The sequence below is a fragment of the Phocoena sinus genome, chromosome 15, assembly GCF_008692025.1.
Source record: "Phocoena sinus isolate mPhoSin1 chromosome 15, mPhoSin1.pri, whole genome shotgun sequence".
In the NCBI taxonomy this organism is placed as follows: domain Eukaryota; kingdom Metazoa; phylum Chordata; class Mammalia; order Artiodactyla; family Phocoenidae; genus Phocoena; species Phocoena sinus.
The window spans coordinates 84,713,050-84,735,046 of NC_045777.1; the positions used below are offsets into that span (position 1 = coordinate 84,713,050).

A 21,997-nucleotide genomic window follows, 5' to 3' on the forward strand; every position below is an offset into this window, starting at 1 on the left:
TCAGAGCTGGAGAGAACAGGACTGAGAACCCAGAGTTGCGGTCCTGGCTGCCCCACCACCCAGGCGCCGGGCCACGGAGGATGCCACGGAGCTGCTTCCCACCAACGGACCCTGCCATAGAGGGATTCCAGAGGATGGGCCAGAGGGCAAAGGCCACCTGAAGATGCCACTGGAGAGGAAGGAGACCCGGGGTGTAGAGAATGGCGAGCAAGGAGTTGGACGGTAGGTCTGGGCAAACGTCTGAAACAGTTATAACAGGGCCGAACCCCGGGGCGCAGCCGTGCCGGCGCCCACCGGCCAGAAGCCGCGGCGGAGACCTGGAAACTACAGCCCCCGTGAGGCTCTGCGCGCGCGCATGCGCCGTGGCATGCGTGGCACGCGTGGCGCGCGGTGTGCGTGGCGCGCGGCGTGGCGTGCGTGGGCGTTCTAGAACGCAGCAGCTAGGGCTCCGGCGCCATGTTGGGGCCGAGGGGACGGCGGAGAGGCGCTTGAAGCGGCGGGAGCGGAGCGGGAGCGGGTCGGACCTGGGCTGGTAGGAGCCCCGCCCCTCCCGCCTCAGCGGATCATGACCCGGGCGGCCGCGGAGGTCGCGGTGGCGGGGGACGCGGCGTGGCGGGGCCAGCGCTAGAGATGATGCCGTTTCCGGTGACCACCCCGGGATCACAACAGACCCCGCCGCCGCCCAAGCACTATGGCGTCTCCTCCCCCATCAGTTTAGCACCCCCCAGGGAGACTGACTGCATACTTACCCAGAAATTAATTGAAACCCTGAAGCCCTTTGGGGTTTTTGAAGAGGAAGAGGAACTACAGCGCAGGATTTTAATTTTGGAGAAATTAAATAACCTGGTAAAGGAGTGGATACGAGAAATCAGTGAAAGCAAGAGTCTTCCACAAGCTGTAATAGAAAACGTTGGAGGGAAGATCTTTACATTCGGTTCTTATAGATTAGGGGTGCATACGAAAGGTGCCGATATCGACGCGTTGTGCGTGGCACCAAGACATGTTGATCGAAGCGATTTTTTCACCTCCTTCTATGGTAAATTGAAACTACATGAAGAAGTAAAGGATTTAAGGGCTGTTGAAGAGGCATTTGTACCAGTTATCAAACTGTGTTTTGATGGGATAGAGATTGATATTTTGTTTGCAAGATTAGCACTGCAGACTATTCCGGAAGATTTGGACCTAAGAGATGACAGTCTGCTTAAAAATTTAGATATTAGGTGCATAAGAAGTCTTAATGGTTGCCGGGTAACTGATGAGATTTTACATCTAGTACCAAACATTGACAACTTCAGATTAACTCTGAGAGCCATCAAGTTGTGGGCCAAATGCCACAACATCTATTCCAATATATTAGGTTTCCTAGGAGGTGTTTCCTGGGCGATGCTAGTAGCAAGAACTTGCCAGCTTTATCCAAACGCGATAGCAGCAACTCTTGTACGTAAATTTTTCTTGGTGTTTTCTGAATGGGAATGGCCAAATCCAGTGCTACTGAAAGAGCCTGAAGAACGGAACCTTAATTTGCCTGTCTGGGACCCAAGAGTAAATCCCAGCGATAGGTACCATCTCATGCCTATAATTACACCAGCGTACCCGCAGCAGAACTCCACGTACAACGTGTCTGTTTCAACAAGGATGGTCATGATTGAGGAGTTTAAGCAAGGGCTTGCTATCACGCATGAGATTTTGCTGAGTAAGGCAGAGTGGTCCAAACTTTTTGAAGCTCCCAGCTTCTTTCAGAAGTACAAGCATTATATTGTACTTCTAGCAAGTGCGCCCACAGAAAAACAGCATCTAGAATGGGTGGGCCTGGTGGAATCGAAAATCCGCATCCTGGTTGGAAGCTTGGAGAAGAATGAACTTATTACACTGGCTCACGTGAATCCTCAGTCGTTTCCAGCACCCGAGGAGAATCCTGGCGGGGAAGAACTTCGTACGATGTGGGTGATTGGGTTAGTGTTAAAAAAGCCAGAGAACTCTGACATTCTCAGTATTGATCTCACCTATGACATCCAGTCTTTCACAGATACAGTTTACAGGCAAGCGATAAATAGTAAGATGTTTGAGATGGATATGAAAATTGCTGCAATGCATTTGAGAAGAAAGGAACTTCATCAACTACTACCTAGTCACGTGCTTCAGAAAAAGAAAACACACTCGATGGAAGGTGTCAGATGGACAGCTTTGGATGACGGCAGCCTCGACTTGTCTGTAGGCAGTGAAGGCAGCACGTCTCTGTCTTCACTTCCTGGCTCTATGAAGACTGGCCCAGTGACTGGCAGCACTCAGGGCAGAAGCATGCCTGCCCCGGCTATGATGGCAGCATCTGTGACCAGCGTACAGGTTCCTGAAGTTTCCTTACAACAAGCAAATCCCAGCGACAGCCCGGGGGGCACGTCCAGCGGAAGCATCCCTCAGACTGCCCCACAACCAACTATTTCTCCACCGCCGAAGCCCATGGTCACCAGAGTTGTTTCCTCAACACCTCTGGTCAACCATCCACCCAGGCCTTCAGGGAGCGCAGCAGCAAACATAGCTAACCCTATCATAGGAGTCTAGAGGACATTGTCACGTCACAAAGAAGAAAGGACCAAGGAAACCAAAACAGAAGAGGAACGGTCTCATAAAGAGACAGGTGCGACTCAGTTGGAAACTATTCAGACAGCAGCTTCTCTGTTGGCCTCATGGGGAACATCCAGTGCAGACCTTCTCAGTACCCCTGCGCTCCCTGCAAATTTATTCCTGTTATCAAGAATTCAGTAAAACAGATTGAACTGAGAAAAACAATCTCAAGGGTCTGTAAACAGCATCTGCCAGCTCAGCCTGCCGCCTTCAAATGCTAAAGGAGGAGGACGAAGGGTACCAGGCTAGACGTGGTTCAGAATAGCTTTGTTAGGCTTATTTGATGACTTCCTTTATTGGGCTTATCCTAATCAGAAGTCCAGGTTAGTATGTGAAGCCAGAAGTACTGTTAATTAACGTGTCAGATTATTTATGTGTCAGCCACAGTTAAACGCTAACTATTTCAAAGGACTCCTGCCCTTAAAGAGGAAGAAGAGAGAAAAAAACCCTCCAGCTGTGTTTGTACCCATGACTGACATTGGGACTGGATTGGTGTTTGATGCATTGTTGGGGCAAGTTTGCAGTACAAACTAGTATCAGAATTCCATGCTGGTGATGCACTTTATATTTTTATTAGACAGTAGAACAAATTTTAGATTTTTCAGCTTGATGAATTTCAGATTTTTCCTGAATGATGTTCTTCATTATTAATCTTCAGATTGGTTACCATTGTGCAGTGGTGTAGTGCACTTCAGAAAAAGCACAAAGGACGTCTAGCTCTGTCCCTGTGAGATAGCTGTAACCCTTTAAAATGAAATGTCAACTCTTAGGGTATATATTTGGCATTGAAACAGTAATTAGTAAGTGTTTGGTTTTGATGGGACGGGATCAAGAAATGATTGGTTTTATCTGAAGAACTGTTTCAGAGTGCATACAATCAGCCATCAAACAGCAGATACTGTCTTGAGCTAACAAAGCTCCATATTCTCTTGTCCTTAATCATTTGCCCTAAAAGAAAAAAAGCTTTTTGTGTCCCCTGCCCCCGCCGCCTTCTCTTTGCTTGTGTGCACAAGGTATGCCTGTATATCGTTTCACAGAAAACTCAGTATGCTAGTATTTTCTTAACCATGACGTGAAACCAACAGTCCTGTGGCCACATGGCTAATATTTTAGTAAAGCTTTACTGAAAGTAATTCCTGTGAAGCATGTTGTCCATCTTGGATGGCCATTTGGTCTCCACCACATAAGAGAAGATTTGTATACTCCGCAGAATACCTGCTTATAGTAAAGTTAATTTCTAATATAAACGTGTAAGCAAAAAAGCATTTTCTCCAGAATTTTAAACCAATTTTTATTTGTAAATGACTTCCTAAAATTCATCAGTAAAATTTACATGTAGAAACATCAGAAATTTCTAGCAAGCGCTTGACATCTAGTCAGCTTTCTACTCTTTTGTTTTATCCTGCAAAAGATTCGAAATAATAACCTTTCTTTAAAAAAAAAAAAGCTCATAATTAGCAGCAGAACATTCATGTTTCTCAGCAGTTGTAGGTGAATGAAGACAGTCTTTCTTAATCTGGACACAGCAAACCTAACAGGTTTTCCAAATAGCCAAATAGGGGATTCTTCCTATCCCCCAACAGTGTTCCTTTCTACCACGTGTGCGTTTTTCATGTTAAACTACAGCTTCTTAAACCCTTTCCCTATCCTTTTAAATAATTTCCCCCAAAGTTGGAATATAGTCATTTCTGTTGTGCTGGGCAGTAATTGAGACTTTCTGTTCACCATGACTTTCTGACGCCTAATACACGGTGTTCCCACTACCTGTGCAGTCCCCTTCCACCGCGATAAAATCAGGTGACGTGTGTACAGTACCTGTGTATTTTGAATAGCTATTGTGTCCTTGAAATTGCCACGCACAGATTTAGTCTTGTCATTTTGTTCACACATTGGCGAAAAATTAGTTTATTAAATGTTTCGTGTAACTGTACTTGTTTTACCAAGCTGGGAAGTTGGAGCTTTTCAATTCTAGTTTTCGTTACCTGAATATCAGACTACTTTTTTCATATGGTGTGTATAGTATCTCACGACTGGAGTTTGCTTTGTTTTATAGTATCTGTACTCCTTGTATTTTTCAAGCACTATTTTGAAAACAGATGATGTCTTTCTCCATTAAAAGACACAATAAAAGTAAGCAAGAAAGAAGCAAGCAGAGGGGTTTAAATCTGATGGTAACGGTTCAGATGTTCTTACTGTTGTTCTGGTGGGTAAAGTCACCGATGAACGTTTCGACTTACTTGAAGTCTAGACTTCATGTTATAATAGGGAAAAAATATGAAAAGGTTAAAACTTCATATCACTAGTGGTACAAAAAAAATGGAGTCAAAAAATCTTAATCCAAAAGAAGGCAGGAAAGAGGTTGGGGGCGGGGGGAGGTGGGAAGCATAGAGAAAATGGTGTAGAAAGAAAATACAATCTAAGGTGGTGGAAATGAAATGAAATATATCTGTCACTGTATACGTAATAAATGGACTAAGCTTCCTGAGTAGAATTTGGAGATTGTCAAGAGTCCATGGAAAAACTAAGCCCAGCTGTAATGCTATTTATTTATGAGAGACACACCCAAAACGTAAGACATAAAGAATGGAAAAAAGGCCAATGGAAAGCTGTTACAGTAACAATGTCATCCAAACATTTCAAAGCAAAAATAATTACTAGGGACAAAAGGGACCACTGAATTAATGAGAGAAGAAATAGTGCGGCAGGAAAGGGGACCAATTTAACTTTTTTTGCACCGAGTAAAATAACCTCAACATAAAGCAGAGATTAACCGAAATTGCCAAAAGTGTCATTGTCACAGAAGATTTTTAAACGACTCTTTTCATTAATTGATACTAAGCAGACAAGTAGAAGGGAAACAGTTTTGGACACAACAACAGTGCTTGGCAGACTTTTCCTGTAAAGGGCCAGATAGGAAATATTTTCAGCTTTGTGAGGCTATACAAACTCTGCCTTTGTAGAGTGAAAGCAGCCCTGGACAGTATGTGAACAGATGGCCAGGGCTGGATTTGTCACCCATTCCCCCCGGCTGGCATTCGTCGTCCCTGATCTACTGGGCATTTGTTATAGAAACTTCCACTCAACAATTAGAAAATGCATGTTATTCTCGAGCACTTGGACATGTAAAAAAAAAAAAATAATAACCTCATGCTAGATCCAGAAAGGAAGACTCGACATAGTTCAAGTTATCTGATTCACAGAACGTGTTCTCTGACTGCAGAACAGTAAGTTAGGAGCAATGACAAACAGCACAGAGAAGAATTTCCTAAAGAAGACGCAAAAAAGCTCACACCGTGAAGAGACTGATGGACAGAATCTCTTAATTGTATTGAGTAATGAACAGTGAAAATTGAAAAACAGGCTGTAAGCAGGGAGATTTCATAATACGTAAAACAAATGATTACTCTCCAGGCTGTATTAAGGAGGAAGAAAAAAAGTCTATTTGAAAAGATGAAACAACCCAATAAACTGGCAGAAGAGATGCGTAGGTATTTCACCGAAGAGGAACTAAGAATGGACAGTAAACGTGGAAAGGTGCTCAGTCTTGTTAGTGAGGAAAATGGGATTTAAGGCCACAGAGCCAGTTTTCTTTTACAAGAATGAAGCCTAACAATATCCAGGTTTGGCGAGGAGGCGGGGGGAGTACGCGTTGTCTCGTCCCGTCAGGAGAAGGTGACTGTTGTCTAGTGTGGCCGACGTGCCCGCACCCTGTGCTCCGTTCCTTCTGCCCTGGGGGCTCCACTCCCACGCTGTGGGGCACTGGTGGGTTTAACCTTCCCAGTCTCTTTGTCCCTCGAGGTGGCCAGAGTTTGTGGGCCACCGCCGCAGCCGTGTCCGGAACCCTACACGCCCTCCAGTTTACCTCCAGCGTGCCATGGGGATGCCATGGTTTCCCGCATGTACCACGGTATCAGAAAAGTCAGGAAGCACTTTCCTAGAAAGACCGTCCCACGGGTCACCAAGAGACGAGCAGGGGAGTGTTTGCGGCAGCGTTTTGTAATAGCCTGAAGCTCGAAATGACCCACGTACCCTAAACGGGGAGTGGAGAGCGTGTGTTCCCGCAGCAGACAACGTAAAGCTGTGAGATTAAATGGACCAGAGCTTCGTGCATCGAGGTAGGTGTGTCTCATAACGTTGAGGGGAAAGAGACAATCACAGAAAAATGCACAGTGTGGCACAATCTACATAAGGTTTACAAAACAAAACAGGGCAGTATAATTTAGGGTGACAAAAATGTGAGGCATAAGTGTAAAGGAAAAACAAGGGACTGTGAAATAAAATTCGGAATAGCAAGGGCGAGAGGTGGGGAGAAGCAGGGGAGGTGCAGCTATCTGCAAGAAGGCAGACTGGAAATGTTCTGCTTTTTGCAGGTGGGGTGGTGGAGGAAATGGTGTTCATTTTATTATCAGTCTCAGTTGTAAATGCTTTCGTGTGTGCGTGTGCGTGTGTGTGTGTGTGAAGTATTTTGTAATCAAGAAACCAACATCAAAGTGATATCTTAAAGACCTCCTTATGGGTTAGGAAATTGCATTTGGCCAGATAACAATTACTGAACTCCATACAGGGTGATTTTCTTTCACATTACAGGGGGAGTAAGTTCGGGGCTGATGGGGGAGCTTTCCTGGTCCCCAGGGACCCAGGCTTCTGCACTTTCAGCCCCACCACTGTAGTCCATGTCTTCCATCCTCAAGGTCACCTCAAGGTACAGGATGGTGGCGGGACCGCTGCCATCATAGCCATCATATCTTCATTTAAGGCAGGAAGAAAGAAGGAAGGGGGGAAGGCCAAAGGTGTCCCTGCAGACTGTGTCCTCCTCCTGTGGAGCTTTCCTGGAAGTCCCTAGAAGATGACATTCCCTCGTCTTTCGCTGACTGGAACTTAGTCACAAGGCCCTGCCTACCTGTGAGGGAGACCGGAAGTTGTAGTTTGTATCAGCTGGTTACACGACCACCATTCCCCACCATTATGCGATGGGAGAAGGAGAGGATGGGTGTCGGAAGGCAGTGATAGAGCGAATTACACAGAACTCATACGTTTCCACATTCAAATGCTCCCAAATAAGTCAGGATCAAAAAAGCCACTTTAATGGGAAGTAGAACTGAACAGTAATGAAAATGCAACTTGTGGGATGCAGCCAATGTGGCATTTAGAAGAGGAGGGTTATGGCTTTAAATGCTTACCCTAGAAACGAATAAAGGCTGGCAGCTGGTGAGGTGTGTGCCTACAGAACCAGGTTAAAAAGGATGTACATTCAGCGAGAGAAGAAAGGAGATAATACAGAGCAGAAAATAAAGACGAAATAAACATGCAGTGCAGAGGATCAACAAACTGAAGAGTAGGTTCCTTGAAAAGACTAATAAAATGGTCAAAACCGGGAAGATTGTGAGGAAAACTAAAGATGGCACACAAGCAATCTTAGGAATTTAAAAGGGTATATAGCTACAAATACGGTGGGTTTTTTTTTTTTTCATTTTCATTTAAAGGATCTTATAGATAGCTTTATGGCAGTAAATTTGAAAACTTAGACGAAATGGACAATCTCGTCGGAAAAGATAACCTACCCAGACTCACTGAAGGATAGAAAACCTGAATGGATTTATAACCTTGAAAAGAGGTGGCATGAATAGTTTGAAAATGTCCCCACCAAAACCAAAGTAAAATCACAAAAACATAAGACCTAGAAGGTTGTACAGGCCAATTCTTACTGATATTCGGTGACAAGATTATTCCAGTATTTTACATCAGACTATTCCAGAAAACGGAAAAAGAAGAAACATTTTTGATAACAAATCTCACCTTCACATAAACCAGAGAAAGGGAACATGATAAAGAAAAGTTATGAGCCAAATTCACTTACGAATATTGATTATGAAAACTAAAACCAAACCAGAAAGGTGTATGAAAACCATCATGACCAAGTTTGATGAATCTCTGGAATGCCGAGATGATTTAACATGTGAGATGTCGGCTGGCATGTTGATGCTGGTTGTTGGCAGGAGGCCTCAGCTCTCCGTAGGGCTGTCCGAGTGTCCTCACAGCATGGCGGCTGACTTAACCCCAGCACGTGATCTGAGAGAGCTAGGCACAAGCCGCAGTGTCTTGTATGACGTGACCACGGAAGTCACACCGCCACTTCCGCCACGTCTTTGTGATTAAACGGGCCCTATTCACGGTGGCAGGAGACTACAAAAGGGCTCGAAAAGCAGGAGGTCACTAGGGGCCATCTTGGAGACTGACTTGCTCATTGATCAACAGGAAAAATGGGTCCATTTTAATATATTACAATGGAATACCGTACAGCACTGAAAACGAATGAGCTGGAGATACACATAGCAAGTGGGTGTGTTCATATTGTATGATACCATTTCATCAGTTTTTTTTAAAATTTCAAGTTAAATATATTTTTCAGAGATATTTACTATGTATGTATATAATATCTTGGCCATACTTAACACATGGAAAAAAATATAAATCTGCACATGGGAGTTATGACCCCAAATCGGCATAGCTGTTATTTCTGGATAGGAGAGAGAAGGCTCAGCCATATCTAGAATGTGCTTTATTTCTTCAGACTGCAGTGGGTGCATTATTTTTGTTCTTCATACCCTTCTGGGTGCCTGAAATGTTTCCTGCTTATACAGAAGGGTGAATAGGAGAAAAGAGAGGAAGCCTGTGTGTAGACAACTTTCCCTCAAAGTTTGGCTGACAAGGCAGAATTCAGTTCTTTGGGGTTGTAGGACCGAAATCTCCATGTTTTGTTTCCTTTCTTCTTCTTGCTAGCTGTGGACCAGAGCCCACTCTCAGCTCCTTTTCCTGTAGCCCCTCCCATCGGAGCAGGGGGAACCCCTCGTTCAGACCCCTTTCTTCTGTGACCAGCTGGAGAACACTCTCTGCTTTGAAGTCACTCACATGATTAGGTTGGGCCCACTGGATAATCTCTGTATCTTAAGATCAACTGCTCAGTTACCTTAATTATACCGGCAGAATCTCTCTTGCCCATGTACTTCATCACGGGAGTAACCGTAGGGGCAGAGATCATGGGGTCACCTTAGAATTCTGCTCCCACCGTGACCTTCCATAGTTTTTCTGTGCTCCAGATGCTCCTGTACAGATCCGTGTAAACATGTACACATGCAAACTTTTAGTCAGTTTTTTTAAACTATGTTTTTAAAATTTCATTTTATCTTTGGCTGCGTTGGGTCTCCGTTGCTTGCACGCAGGCTTTCTCTAGTTGCGGTGAGCGGGGGCTGCTCTTCGTTGCGGTGTACATGCTTCTCATTGCGGTGGCTTCTCTTGCTGTGGAGCACGGGCTCTAGGCGCGGGGGCTTCAGTAGTTGTGGTGTATGGGCTCAGTAGTTGCAGTGGGGGAGGCTCTAGAGCGCAGGCTCAGTAGTTGTGGCCCACGGGCTTAGTTGCCTCGTGACATGTGGGATCTTCCCGGAGCAGGGATCGAACCCGCATCCCCTGCATCGGCAGGCGGATTCTTAACCACAGCGCGACCAGGGAAGTCCCAGTTATTATTATTTTAAAATGGGATCACATACTTAGTTTTCTGTATCTTTTCTTAACAAACTCCTTTTGAAAATCTCCGCACATCATCTGTTATCATTCTAATTCATTCATTCTAGGGCTTATGGAATATTCCACGGTGTGGTCAGAGCACTGTGTATATTTGGGGGTCATTAAGAACAATTTTGCAATACATATTCCTGTATATACCGTATTTCACCACATAAAAGATGTTATTGATTGTAAGATCACCATATCTGCTTACCACTAACATAAAAAATCGTACAAGTTAAACGAGGACACAGTGCCTTACTATTATTACTTGGGGTTCCTAGTTTTGTACTTACCTAAAGAGCTCTAATACACCTGAGGAGTTATTTAAACATGGACTTTAATCTGTAGTGGTTCTGTGTACACGCACACACAAAAAGATACATGGGAGGGAAATAAATTCAAAGTCTTCTTTTCGACTCGAGCTGTCACTGGGCACGTTTCCACACGGTGCCCTTCTCTGTGCCCTCAAGAATATTGCTGGTGCCGCATTTCTTGAAAGTGCTCCACTGTTATCCCTGGGATTTTCTCTCAAGCTGTTGGCCCCAAATTCTGCAAGTTTGCACATGACAACCAGAGCTCATTCATTCTTCAAATGGCCCTTAAATGGCTGAAATATTGAAGAATCTCGCCCCCCAGGAACAATAGCCAGGTTCTCACGTGACAGCTGCTGCCCGGGACGCTCCACAAGAACGCAGGATGCGTTCAGAGATGTTAAAATGTGCAAAAAAGTGTGTCTAGGAAATACATACCATAAGTGCGTGCGTTCATTCATTCATTCGCTTAGGAGGTTGAAAAGTATGTACGTTTAAAAACTTACTTTTGGGCTTCCCTGGTGGCGCAGTGGTTGAGAGTCCGCCTGCCGATGCAGGGGACACGGGTTCGTGCCCCGGTTCAGGAAGATCCCACATGCCGCGGAGAGGCTGGGCCCGTGAGCCATGGCCGCTGAGCCTGCGTGTCCGGAGCCTGTGCTCCGCAACGGGAGAGGCCACAACAGTGAGAGGCCCGCGTACCGCAAAAAAAAAAACCAAAACTTACTCTCACCAGTTATATATACGTGCACAGTTAAAGCGCGGGGCTTCTCACTGCTGATTAGAAATAACAGAACAAAGCAAAAAAGCTGAAGCAGCAGGTCTCTGCACTAGCCTTCCCTCTTCCCAATTTGCCCTGCCCAGAGGGAACCAGTTTCAGTTATGAGCTGTTCCTTATTTGGCATTTAATTCCACAGCTTAAAGTAACACATTTATCCCACTACTGCTTGGTTTTTACATTTTGAGCCTGATCTAGTGACTCCTTCCATGAAGATGAAAATTCAGCTCTGTTCACCACCCCTCTTTGAAAACATCAGCTTCCCTCGCCCTGTCCTCTCAGGACAGTTGTAAATTTGTTTAGATTAGTAATCAGTGTTTACATTTTTAGGACCAGAGACAGCTTTTTACAACTGAGGCCTGGTGTACACAAAGATTACCTTTCCTTCTAGTCCAGCTTCCAGTCTCTTTGGAATTAATTGTTGGTATTATTTGCCCTTTTTCTTGGTACTTTTCACGAATTCAGCATTCCTCCATCCTCTGCCAGTATCTCTTTTCAAGATGCTCAGGTGTGTGGCTGGTTTTATCCAGTTTGGGCGCCTTCCGCCTGCTCAGGTTGGGCCGGTTGCTCTCGAGCCCGCTTTCAGCTGTCCTCACCCTGGTGTCTCTGCAGAGGAGACCCCCGTCTCTGCTCCCTTTTCCCTGGTTCTCGCTTTACACCTGGTTTACGTGGACCAGCTCCTCCCGTGGCCTCCTGGGAAAGTGTCCATGAGAGGTGAAGTTGCTTGAAAAACCTTTGCTCCACCTTAATGCTCGATTAATAGCTTAGCTGGGCGTAGAGCTTTAGATGAAAATACTTTTCTCTCCTAGAATTTTGGAGGCCTCAGTCTATTCCTTTCAGCTCCCAGTGCCTCCGGGAGAGGCTGGGGCGTGTTGGGACTCTCACTCCTTTGGACTTAATCTCTCTCTCCTCCCTCTGGAGACGCAGGTAATTTCTTCACGCTGCCTAATTCTGCAGACTCACAGTGTGTGTCCTGGTTGGGGTGTGTTTGCACCCTTTCTGCTAGACTTTTGTTTTTTTATGTGAAAAGTGATGGTTGTGTCTGTTACCGTATTTGTTTATAACGACCATATTCTCTTAACGTATTAAGGTTATTAAAATTTGCTGTTTGCGTATTTTGACCCCTTATGCGTTTTTAAATTTTTGGCCGTGTTCGGTCTTTGTTGCAGTGCGCGGGGCTTCTCATTACGGTTTGGCTTCTCGTTGCGGAGCGTGGGCTCTAGGCACGCAGGCTTCAGTAGCTGTGGCACGCGGGCTCAGTAGTTGTGGCGCGCGGGCTTAGTTGCTCTGCGGCATGTGGGATCTTCCCGGACCAGGGCTCGAACCCGTGTCTCCTGCATTGGCAGGCGGATTCTTAACCACTGTGCCACCAGGGAAGTCCCCCCTTATGCGTTTTTAACCTCTACTGTGTGTCAGACTTTTAAGCTAAAAACGCATGCTCTTCAGTTCTGAAAATCACATCCCTCCTTGGATCGTTCCTTCTGGTTCGTCTGTTATCCAGGTTCTGCCGTCCTCCTGACTGACGTGTTTTCCGGGTCTTTTCTCTCCTAGTTTCTCTTGTCTTCTTGCCCAGTTTTCAAAGCGGTTTTCCATGGCTGTCTCTTCCATCCTGCACGAGTGTAGGGATTTCGCTGCAGGGCGGTGGGGCGTCGGGCATCCTCGGGATGCAGCCTCCTGGCAGGGAGGGCTCCTCGCTCTGGGCGAGAGACAGGGGGTGCTGACCTTCGCGACAAAGCTGGTCCTCCAGGTGGGCCCGGGAAGGGGCGTTGGCGGCCCCTCCCGTGTGGGTCCTGAGGCCTGTGAGCAGGGGCGCCGGGTGGGCTGGTGTCGCTCGGTTTACCAGGATCCTCTCCCAGGGAGGGCTCGAGGCTTCTCTGGGGAGTCACACGGGGCCTTTGGTTTCAGCTAAAGAAAATTCCTGCTTCTGCCACACTGCTCTCTCGTTGGCATGGTTCTGGAAGGCTCTATTTCCATCTGTAACTGGCTAACAAATGGTCTAAGCATTTTATCTCCTCAGTTACCCATTATCTTAATTAGCTTATTAGTTCCTTCTAGAGAGGGCTGCTCTTCCCTGATTAAGGCCCGAATTGGCAGGAGAAGGTCCAAGTCTTACCACGGAAATAATCCTCCTTGGTACTTGAAAATGTGACTTCCCCCCACTTAAGAAAATAAGACATATTCATTATTGAAAATTTGGAAAATAAGGGGAAGTATTAGGTAGAGAGTAAAAACCACCTGTAAAGTCACCGCCTAGAGAGAATTGCTTTCAACATTTTGGTGCCTTTCATTCTTTTCTTACTGTTGCATTACTTTTCTTACATAATTTAAATCAACCTGTGTACATAGTTATATATTCTTTTTTTTTGGGGGGGGGTACGCGGGCCTCTCACTGCTGTGGTCTCTCCCGTTGCGGAGCACAGGCTCCAGACCGCGCAGGCTCAGCGGCCATGGCTCACGGGCCCAGCCGCTCCGTGGCATGTGGGATCTTCCCGGACCGGGGCACGAACCCGCGTCCCCTGCATCGGCAGGCGGACTCTCAACCACTGCGCCACCAGGGAAGCCCTAAAGCCTGACTTTTAAAATGGAAATAAAATTCACGTAACATAAAATTAACAATTTTAAAGTGTATAATCCAGTAGCATTCAGTACCTGGCCATGTCATGTTGGTCCTTTATTGTATCAATACAGTATATTACAGTGGTTGACTGTTGTATGTTAGATCACTCTTGCATTCCTGGGATAAATCCCACTTGAATATGGTTTGCTACTGTCTTGGAGACTTTTACATCTCTATACATAGGGGATATTGGTCAGTGGTTTCTTGTGATGTCTCTCTTCTTTCTTTTATTGGACTTCATGAGACTGCCAATTGGTTTCTTCAGTCAGTTCTGAAAAATGCTCACGTATTTTCTTTTCAGATATTGCCTTTGCCCTCTTTTCTCCCAGAGCCGTCTTTTTTTTTTTTTTTTCCTGGCCGTGCTGCATGGCTTGTGGGATCTTAAGTCCCCAACCAGGGATTGAACCCGGGCCCTCAGCAGTAAAAGCACTGAGTCCTAACCACTGGACTGCCAGGGAATTCCCCCAGAGCTGTCTTTCAACGTGTGTGAGGCCTCTCACTCTCTCTTCCCTGTCTTCTAATGTCTTCTTTGTTCTTTTTTGGTCACTTTGTACCACATCCTAGCCATTTTAGACTTGTCTTTTAGTTCACTGATACTCTTTTCCGTTGTGTCTGATATGCTGCATACTTTCCGTTACTGTATTGTTTCGTTTCTAGAAGTTCTAACTGGTTATTTTTCAAAGCTGATGTTATTGTTTATAATTTCCTGTTCGCTACATATATTGCAAGGCATGTTTTATCTCTTTAAACAGTGTAAACATGATCTTATAATTTGTGTATGGTAATCTTAACATCTGATGTCCTCTTCTTCAAAAGGAAAATTTTCATTGAAAAATAGCGTACAGACAGAAGCGTGCCCACGTTGTGAGGGTACGGCTCAACGAGTTTTCAGAAGATGAGTGCACCTGTGTGGCAAGAACTAGAACATTATCAGGACACCTGCAGCCTCCCTCACACCCCCTTCTGGTCCTTGGCCATTGAGCCAACCTCTCTGACTTCTAAAACCATAGTTCAGTTTTGGCTCTAAGTAAATGTCCTATAAATGGAATCGTATTATGTGTACCTTTTTGTGTCTGGCTTTTTGTTTTTTGGTTTTTCTGGCTTGTTCTTGCTTTTAGAAGAGTCCATTCATTACTGTTGCAGTGCAGGATTCTGTTATGTGAATGGACCACAGCTGATTTGGTCATCCTGTTGTTGGTAGACACTTGGTGTTTCCAGTTTGGGCCCGGTAGGAGTGATGCTACCGTGGACGTGTTCCTGCGTACGTTCCGTGGTCCCACGTGTGTTCCTGTCGTGTGTACACTGAGGAGTGGACTTGATGGTTCAGCACACGTGCTTTCCAGGCCGCTCGTGCCAGTTGACACCCCCCTCCCCCAGCAGTGTGCAAGGGCTCTAACTGTCCCACTTCCTCCCTCACACTTGGCCTGTCTTTTTCCCTGAAGCTCCCTTGACTTCTGTCAGTGGTGCTTTGTGGTTTTCAGTGACACAGTCTTGTACATCTTTTGGAAGATTTATTCCTTAGTTTCATGTTTCTTGACATTATTATAAATGGTATCTTTTTTTAGAAACATACCCTTTTCTCTTTGTTTCTAGTATTTTAAAACAGTATTGAATTTGCATACTCGCCATATCTAGTCCCCTTGCTAAACTCATTTGTTAATTCTAATAATTTGTCCGTAGATTCTTTTGCATCTTCTGTATACACAATCACATCGTCTTGAAAATCATCACACATTTCTTTCTTTCTTTTCAATCCTACCTTTTCATTCGTTTTTCTTACCGTATTGTACTGGCTGGGACCTCCAGGACCTCCAGTACGATGTTGACCAGAAGTGGCCAGCAGGCATCCGTGTTGTGTCCCTAACTGGGGAGGAGGGGTTACGACATACATTTTTTTTTTAGAATTTTATTTGCCAATGGTAGGATCGATCCTAAAAAAGCTAGGTAACATATTCCCATGTCACTGCAGTCCCTTTGAAGGGTTTATTGTGAGAATGCGATGGAATTGAATGCAAAACACTCAGAATAAAGCTGGCCATGTAGCAGATAGATGCTGCGTCCCCAAACGGTCCTTAGGTAGTTTGTCGTCCTTTTTGTACATTTCAAATACAAAAAACTTCAAATTAACGTCAGGGATTGCTTGATTAACTTAGGCCTTCGTTCTGCATCTTTTGCTAACCCAGCAAAGGGCATTCTAGTTTAAAAGGGCTTGTTTAAGGCAGGTCTGACCTCCGAGTTTTGCAGTGGCCACTGCAGACTCTACGTCAGCAGCGCCTCTCCAGCTGTTATTAGGGATCACTGAAATAGTCTCAATTCCCCCAATTTCAGCAAAATTCCCGGATGCAGGAACATTTGCCTCATCCGTCCCCGATGAAAACCACATCTCTGAGTTCTCCTGCAGCCCTGGTAGTGGGTGTGAGCAACAGGGACTTCTCCGAGTTGGAGACACTGTTTCAAACCCTCCGATCCTGGGAGAGAAGAGCAAACAGGGCCCGGGGGTAAAACCTACAGCTTGAATTTATTGTCCTGAACTTACTGACGTCCAGGAAGAGAGCTGTGCTGTTCTTTCCAGTGCTGTGCTGGAGCCCATGACGGGAGCTCTGGTGACAGCTGCCAGCTGCTTTCAGAATTGATGTCCAACCCCCCCCCCCCCCCAACCCGGCCCCGGTATCCAGGGTCCTTTCCTCTCTCCCCGCAGAGGGGATGCCGGCACCGACACGTAAAACACCGTGTGGCCTGGGGTGTCATCCCTCCACCTCTTCCCCCCTGCCCGACGGCTGCCTGGCCCAGGAGCGTCTGATGGAGGGGATGAGGGACCACAGATCCCTGCCCTGCAGAGTCAGCCGCTTGCAGCCTTGATTCCGGTGGCGGGAGCTGGAGCAGCTGCCGGGAGAGGGAAGCTCCGAGCTCCTTTCTTTAACCGCGTCCGTTGTGCAGGCCGCCGCCGTCGTCTGTGTCACAGTTACACCTCCTGCAGGTTAGGGCCCCTTCCCCAGTTCCCGTGTCACAGACGCACAGTCCAGGAGCGGACAGGATCGGCCCTGAACATCCAAGTCAGGGCCTGTGGCTTAACTGTGAGCCTGTTCAGGGGCAGCAAGGGTTGTTTCAGAATCTCTCCTGGCTGTGTTATCCCCCTAAGACGTGGGAAAGTGGTTACTGTGCTTCTGGGTCTGGGGCCCAGTGTTGGGCGGTAAGGTGGTCCCATGTGTGTCCTGGGTGCGGGGGACACAGAGGCCTCTCCAGGTTCTGGTTACCCAGACCCCTCCTTTTATTCCTCTGCTGGGTGTGTTTCTGCCTTTCACCAGGGAACAGATAACAGGCCCAGCTCAGATGTGGTGGCTTCAGGCCCAGACCACTGCAATGAAGGCGGCACGTCGGTAAAGAGTCACAGGAACTTTTTGGCTTCCCAGTGCCTAGAAAAGTGATGTTTACGCTCTACTGAGGTCTGTTAAGGGTGCGATAGCATTATGTCTAGAAAAACAATGTTACACACCTTAATTTTAAAATACTTTGTTACTGTGCTCGCTTCAGCAGCACATATACTAAAATCGGAACGATACAGAGAAGATTAGCGTGGTCCCTGCACAAGGATGACACGCAAATTCGTGAAACGTTCCACATTTTTCCAATAAAGATGTTTAAAAAATAAATAAAAAATAAAGTACTTTATTACTAAAAAAAGGTCAAAACGATTACAAGAGTAACAACAAAGATCATTGATCACAGATCACCATAACAAATACAATAATAACGACAAAGTCTGAAATATTGCGAGAATTCCCACAGTGTGACACAGAGACACAAAGTGAGCAAATGCTGTGGGAAGAAATGTGCCAATAGACTTGCCCAGCCAGGGTTGCCGCAGACCCTCAGTTTGTAGCACACCGTATCCGTGAAGCGCAGTAAGACGAGGTGTGCCTTATGTAAGAGGGAAGAGCAGAGCCTCGTATCTGCCACCTTCCTGGGAACTGACAAACGTTTTAATCTAGAGAGAAGAGGTAGAAGTCCAAAACGCAAATAAAAACGGTAGGTGCTCGAGTATGTTTTCCGAGCGCTCCGTGGGTTTCCCTTTCTCCCCCTGTGGGCTTTCTGTGGGCACTGGGGGAGGGGAGTGCCCTGGCAGGGGTTCCTATCCTAGCTGAGTTCCAGAACCTTCTGGGGAGCTTTTACAAAAATGCAGATTCCCGGGTGTCCCTCAGACCTGCAGGACCAGATAAACCTCTGACCTCGCTAACTCGGTCACCCCTCGCGTAGCAAGAAATGTCCAGGGCTGGGCCGTCCAGCCCAGCTCACGGGGAGGCGTGATCCAGAAATGGAGCGCGTCTTCACCCAGTGGCAAGGTTGGGCGTTTTCCTCTAAGGTGAGTGACTTGGCATGTGAAATCACCACCATACCAGGCCTGGCCACTCTCGTCACGTTATCCCGTCAGCGCCACTCCCCTGTGGGCCAGGGCTTCTCCGTGGTGTGTCTGTTGCCGAATCCCCATCATGGTGGCGGTGGAGGGGTCGTGGGGACGACCTTGCTCTGGACGCAGGCTCCACCGTGACGCCCCAGATCCAGTGTGCAGAGCCTGGACCACGAGGCTGCGGGTCTGCCTGGACCAGGCTGAGAACCCCAGGCCGCGCCCCGCAGACCGCTGGCTTGTGGGCGACGCTGCCCACACGTCCCTCCTGTCGCCGCCCAGCCTCCACCCCAGGCTTAGGGAGGAGGTTCTGCTCAGAGCCAGGCAGACACGCCCTGGGTTTGCGCGTCGTTGGGATGCGTGGGTTGTGGTGGCGAAGCTGAAGTGGGATCAGACGCGGCGCGGCACCTCATCGGCACCCTCCAGCGGCCTCATCAGGTGCTCCCCCCAGGCCCCCAGCCCACCTCGGGGCAGCCGCAGAGTCCTACGCACGTGCGAGGACCTCAGAGTGTTCATGATGTTTACTTTACACCTGAGTACTTGCCTTCCAGAGTTGACATAAACATTTTTAATCACATTTATTTAGAGTTTTTAAAAATAAAACGAGTAAAACATCACACAGAGTTCTCCATAAAGTGTGTCCTATCACGTGCAGTATGTGACATCACGCGTGTTCTAGCAGCTCCAATACGTTATGTAATGTGCCTCCCCCACCTGTGAGACGGCCATTTCTTGAACTTACTGTGTGCCTTTTCTATCCGTTTTCGAAAACGGCTTTACGTGCACATACACGCACACCATGAGCAGCATGCCACGGGGTTTCGTGTGCTCTTTTCAGCATGTAAACAGAGGTCCCACACCCTACCCATTGCTCCCCATCTGCCTTTCCACCCGCCACTGGGTACAGGCTGGGCCCAGCTTTCCCTGCAGCATCTCTGCCCTGTGCGAGGATAGTCCCCATGGAGGGTTTCGTGGGCTTCAGGGGCCTGCCTGGCTCAGGCGTCCACACGTGTGAGGGTCCTCGTGGCTGTGCTGCCCGCAGGGTGTGCACGGGTCTGTCGGCTGGACCTTGTGGGTTGCTCTGCACGCTGGCCGTGCTGGCGTTGGCGGTCCAGCGGCCCCGGCCTTGAGCTGCTGCTACCTCCCTCCCGACAGCCCTGGCCCTTCAACCCTGAGGAGCCGTGGATGAGCCCTGGACGCTGTTGCAAACTCCCCAGGCGGCCCCGAGCGCGGGCGGGGCGAGAGCCCCTGCTTTAGCCCGGGAGGGGGTCAGCTGCGAGGGGACGCGGGACCCCAGCCGGAGGAGCGGTGTCCAGTCGGCCGAGAGTGTGCGCCCACGCCCGTCTGCTGCAGTCCCAGGGACGCTGGCTCGGGCCTCGTCCAGGGCCTCTGGGGGCCCCCAGGAATCCAAGAGGAAAGGGTGACCTTATGGGCTCTGCTGCTTTCTGGGAGCCCCAGCACTTGTGCAAGGTGGTTCTGAGGTGCATATTCTCCTGCGGCCCCGTCCTAGGGGGAGGAAAAGCCTGGGCTAGAGCGTCGTTTTGGACTGGTTTCTAAATGTCTTCTTCCAGGCAGGGCCCCCGCTTGTGCCGTGATGCCCCAGCCGTGAGACCGGGGCGGTGGGACTGGTGAGGCTGGGGGCTGCCTCCCCGCCTGCCCCCCACCTCTGTTCCTCCATCCCTGCCTCCTGCCCTCAGCCTCCTCCTTCCCCTGACCCGCCCCTCTTCCCCCCACCCCTTCCCCCGCCCCGCTGCCCTGCCTGACGGTCGCTGGCCCGGCTCTGCAGCAGGCGGGGAGCAGCCAGAGCCAGGCAAACGGCTCGCACTGCGGCTGGGCGGCCTCCCTCCTGCAGCCCCGGCTCCCTGTGCGCTGCCGGGGACTGGGCTCCCTTCTCCTTCTGGGAGGCAGGTCGGTGTTCCCGGGCGCCCTCGGCCCCTGCTTGCCCACCTCACTTGCCCTGGCTTTGTCTGGTTTTGTTTGGAACGGTTATAGGAAGGGATGCTGCAGACAGAGGCTGTGTGGAGGGCCCTCGGCAGGGGGCTCAGAGAGGAAGGCCTGGGTCAGCCGGGGAAGGCGACGGTGACAGGAGACTGGCCCTCGAGTTCCGTGTGGCTTCTCAGCTTTCATGCGGCATTAGTTTAAAAGAGCGCTTCCTACGTGTAGAAGGGTAAGGCTTTCGAGGGGTGTGCACGGGTGTGCGCGTGTGAGCGTGTGCCTCCCGTGTCGGAGGTGCCCCGGGACGGAGCAGCCGTGTTCTGGATGGAGACCAGCCAGTGGGCTGGAGCGACGTGGTGAGTTGACTGCTTCCTCCTTGTAAACGGGGGGGGGGGGGGGATGATGAACAGTTGTCACCTAATGAGCTCCCGCACGCACACACGGGCTGCCAGGACGGGACGGGATGGGCAGGTTTTGGGGTCCGCATGGTACCCACGAAGTCCCCAGCACGCTGACTCTGTGGGGGTCAAGGCTGTGGTGGGCTTGGCATCCCGCGGGGAGGCCGTGGTGCTGGCTGGTCTCGGGGCTGGGATGCGCCACGGGGTCCTGGGGGGCGTCTGGGGCCTCGGACGGCTGGGCTGCCTGGCTCTCGGAGGGAGCCCCGGAGGAGCCACGGCCTTCCGAGGATGCGGTCTGCGGACAGAGTCCCGCGGCCGCCTGCAGGCCTGCTTGACGGAGCCGCGACCCGTGTCAGGAGCGGCCTCGAGCCATCTGTTCACCCCGCGCTGCTTCTGCCGCAGGGATAAACGCCCAGGCCCGGAGACTGCAGCGGAGCCGCGCCAAGGGAACCCCAGCCCCAGCCGCGGGGGGAGCCTGGAGCCCCCCTCCACCCCGGCTGCGCCGCACGGTCAGCGAGACCAGCCTGGGCTCGGCCATCGCCCCGCCGTCCGCTGCCCGGGGCCCCGAGGAGCCCGGCCAGGACGCCATGCGCTGCTCCCTCTATGAGTCGCCCCACCTGCTGCTCCTGCAGGGCTACAGCCAGCAGCACGTGAGCACCCCTCTCCTGGGCCCGAGGCGGTGGGAGGGGCGTGCGGGAGGCTCTCGGCTTGGTGCCCCCGCCCCTCTGCTCCTTACTGACCACGTCAGCGGGGGGCTCAGGGGCCGGAGAAATGGGCTGTGGGGGAGCACCCCATTGGGTCCGCCCTAGACGCTGGAGGAGGGTGGCGGCTTCCCCGTCCTCTGATTCCAGAACATTCTTCCGTCCGGGCTGCAGTGGGTGGCAGCAGGGCCTTGGGAGGGGGTCCCCCCAGCTCCTCACTCACTGATCCCAGCGTGGGTCTTACCTGGTACTGGGCCCCCTTCCTGCCCGGCCTGGCGGGCCCCTGGGGAATGGCCCCCGTGGGCTGGGGCGCAGGCCTCCCGCGGCCTCGGGCGTGTGCGGGGCGGCTTCCTCTGAGGGGTCCCGCAGGCCCCCGCCCCGCACCCGCATTTCATACCACTTTTGTCGGGGGCCTCTTGGCCTGAAGGGGCTCGCCCTTGGCGACCCCGCCGACCCTGCCCGTGCTGCCGCCCCGGGGAGGTCTGCTGTTCCTCCCGGCCTCTCGCTCACCCGCGTGTCCCCCGCTCCCTTTCCTGCTCCACCTTCCCCGCACGCTGTGTGACCTTGTCAGGGCTCTGCAGCTCAGATCCTGGGAGGCATCTTCCCTCCCGGAGCTGGCGCACAGAGGAGGGGCGCCTCCCCAGCTTGTCACCGTCACCTGGCGGAGCGGGCG

General features: G+C 49.7%; 2 protein-coding genes and 1 non-coding gene across 4 annotated transcripts in view; all 3 read left to right on the forward strand.

Moving 5' to 3' along the window:
* RADIL (Rap associating with DIL domain) overlaps positions 1-21,997 on the forward strand; it is a 62,083-nt gene that overhangs the window by 13,188 nt on the left and 26,898 nt on the right. For both annotated transcript variants that reach the window (XM_032605040.1, XM_032605041.1), the window contains exon 3: positions 21,026-21,273. In XM_032605040.1, the coding sequence (XP_032460931.1) occupies positions 21,026-21,273 (248 nt within the window). The remainder of the gene's footprint in view (positions 1-21,025; positions 21,274-21,997) is intronic.
* PAPOLB (poly(A) polymerase beta) lies at positions 519-4,552 on the forward strand. The gene is given in 2 exon segments (XM_032605048.1): positions 519-2,496; positions 2,498-4,552. Coding segments are annotated over 2 exon segments (1,905 nt in total). The 5' UTR covers positions 519-630; the 3' UTR covers positions 2,537-4,552.
* On the forward strand, positions 17,407-17,513 carry LOC116741062. Its single transcript, XR_004346036.1, has one exon. It is a non-coding gene; the product is annotated as a U6 spliceosomal RNA (small nuclear RNA).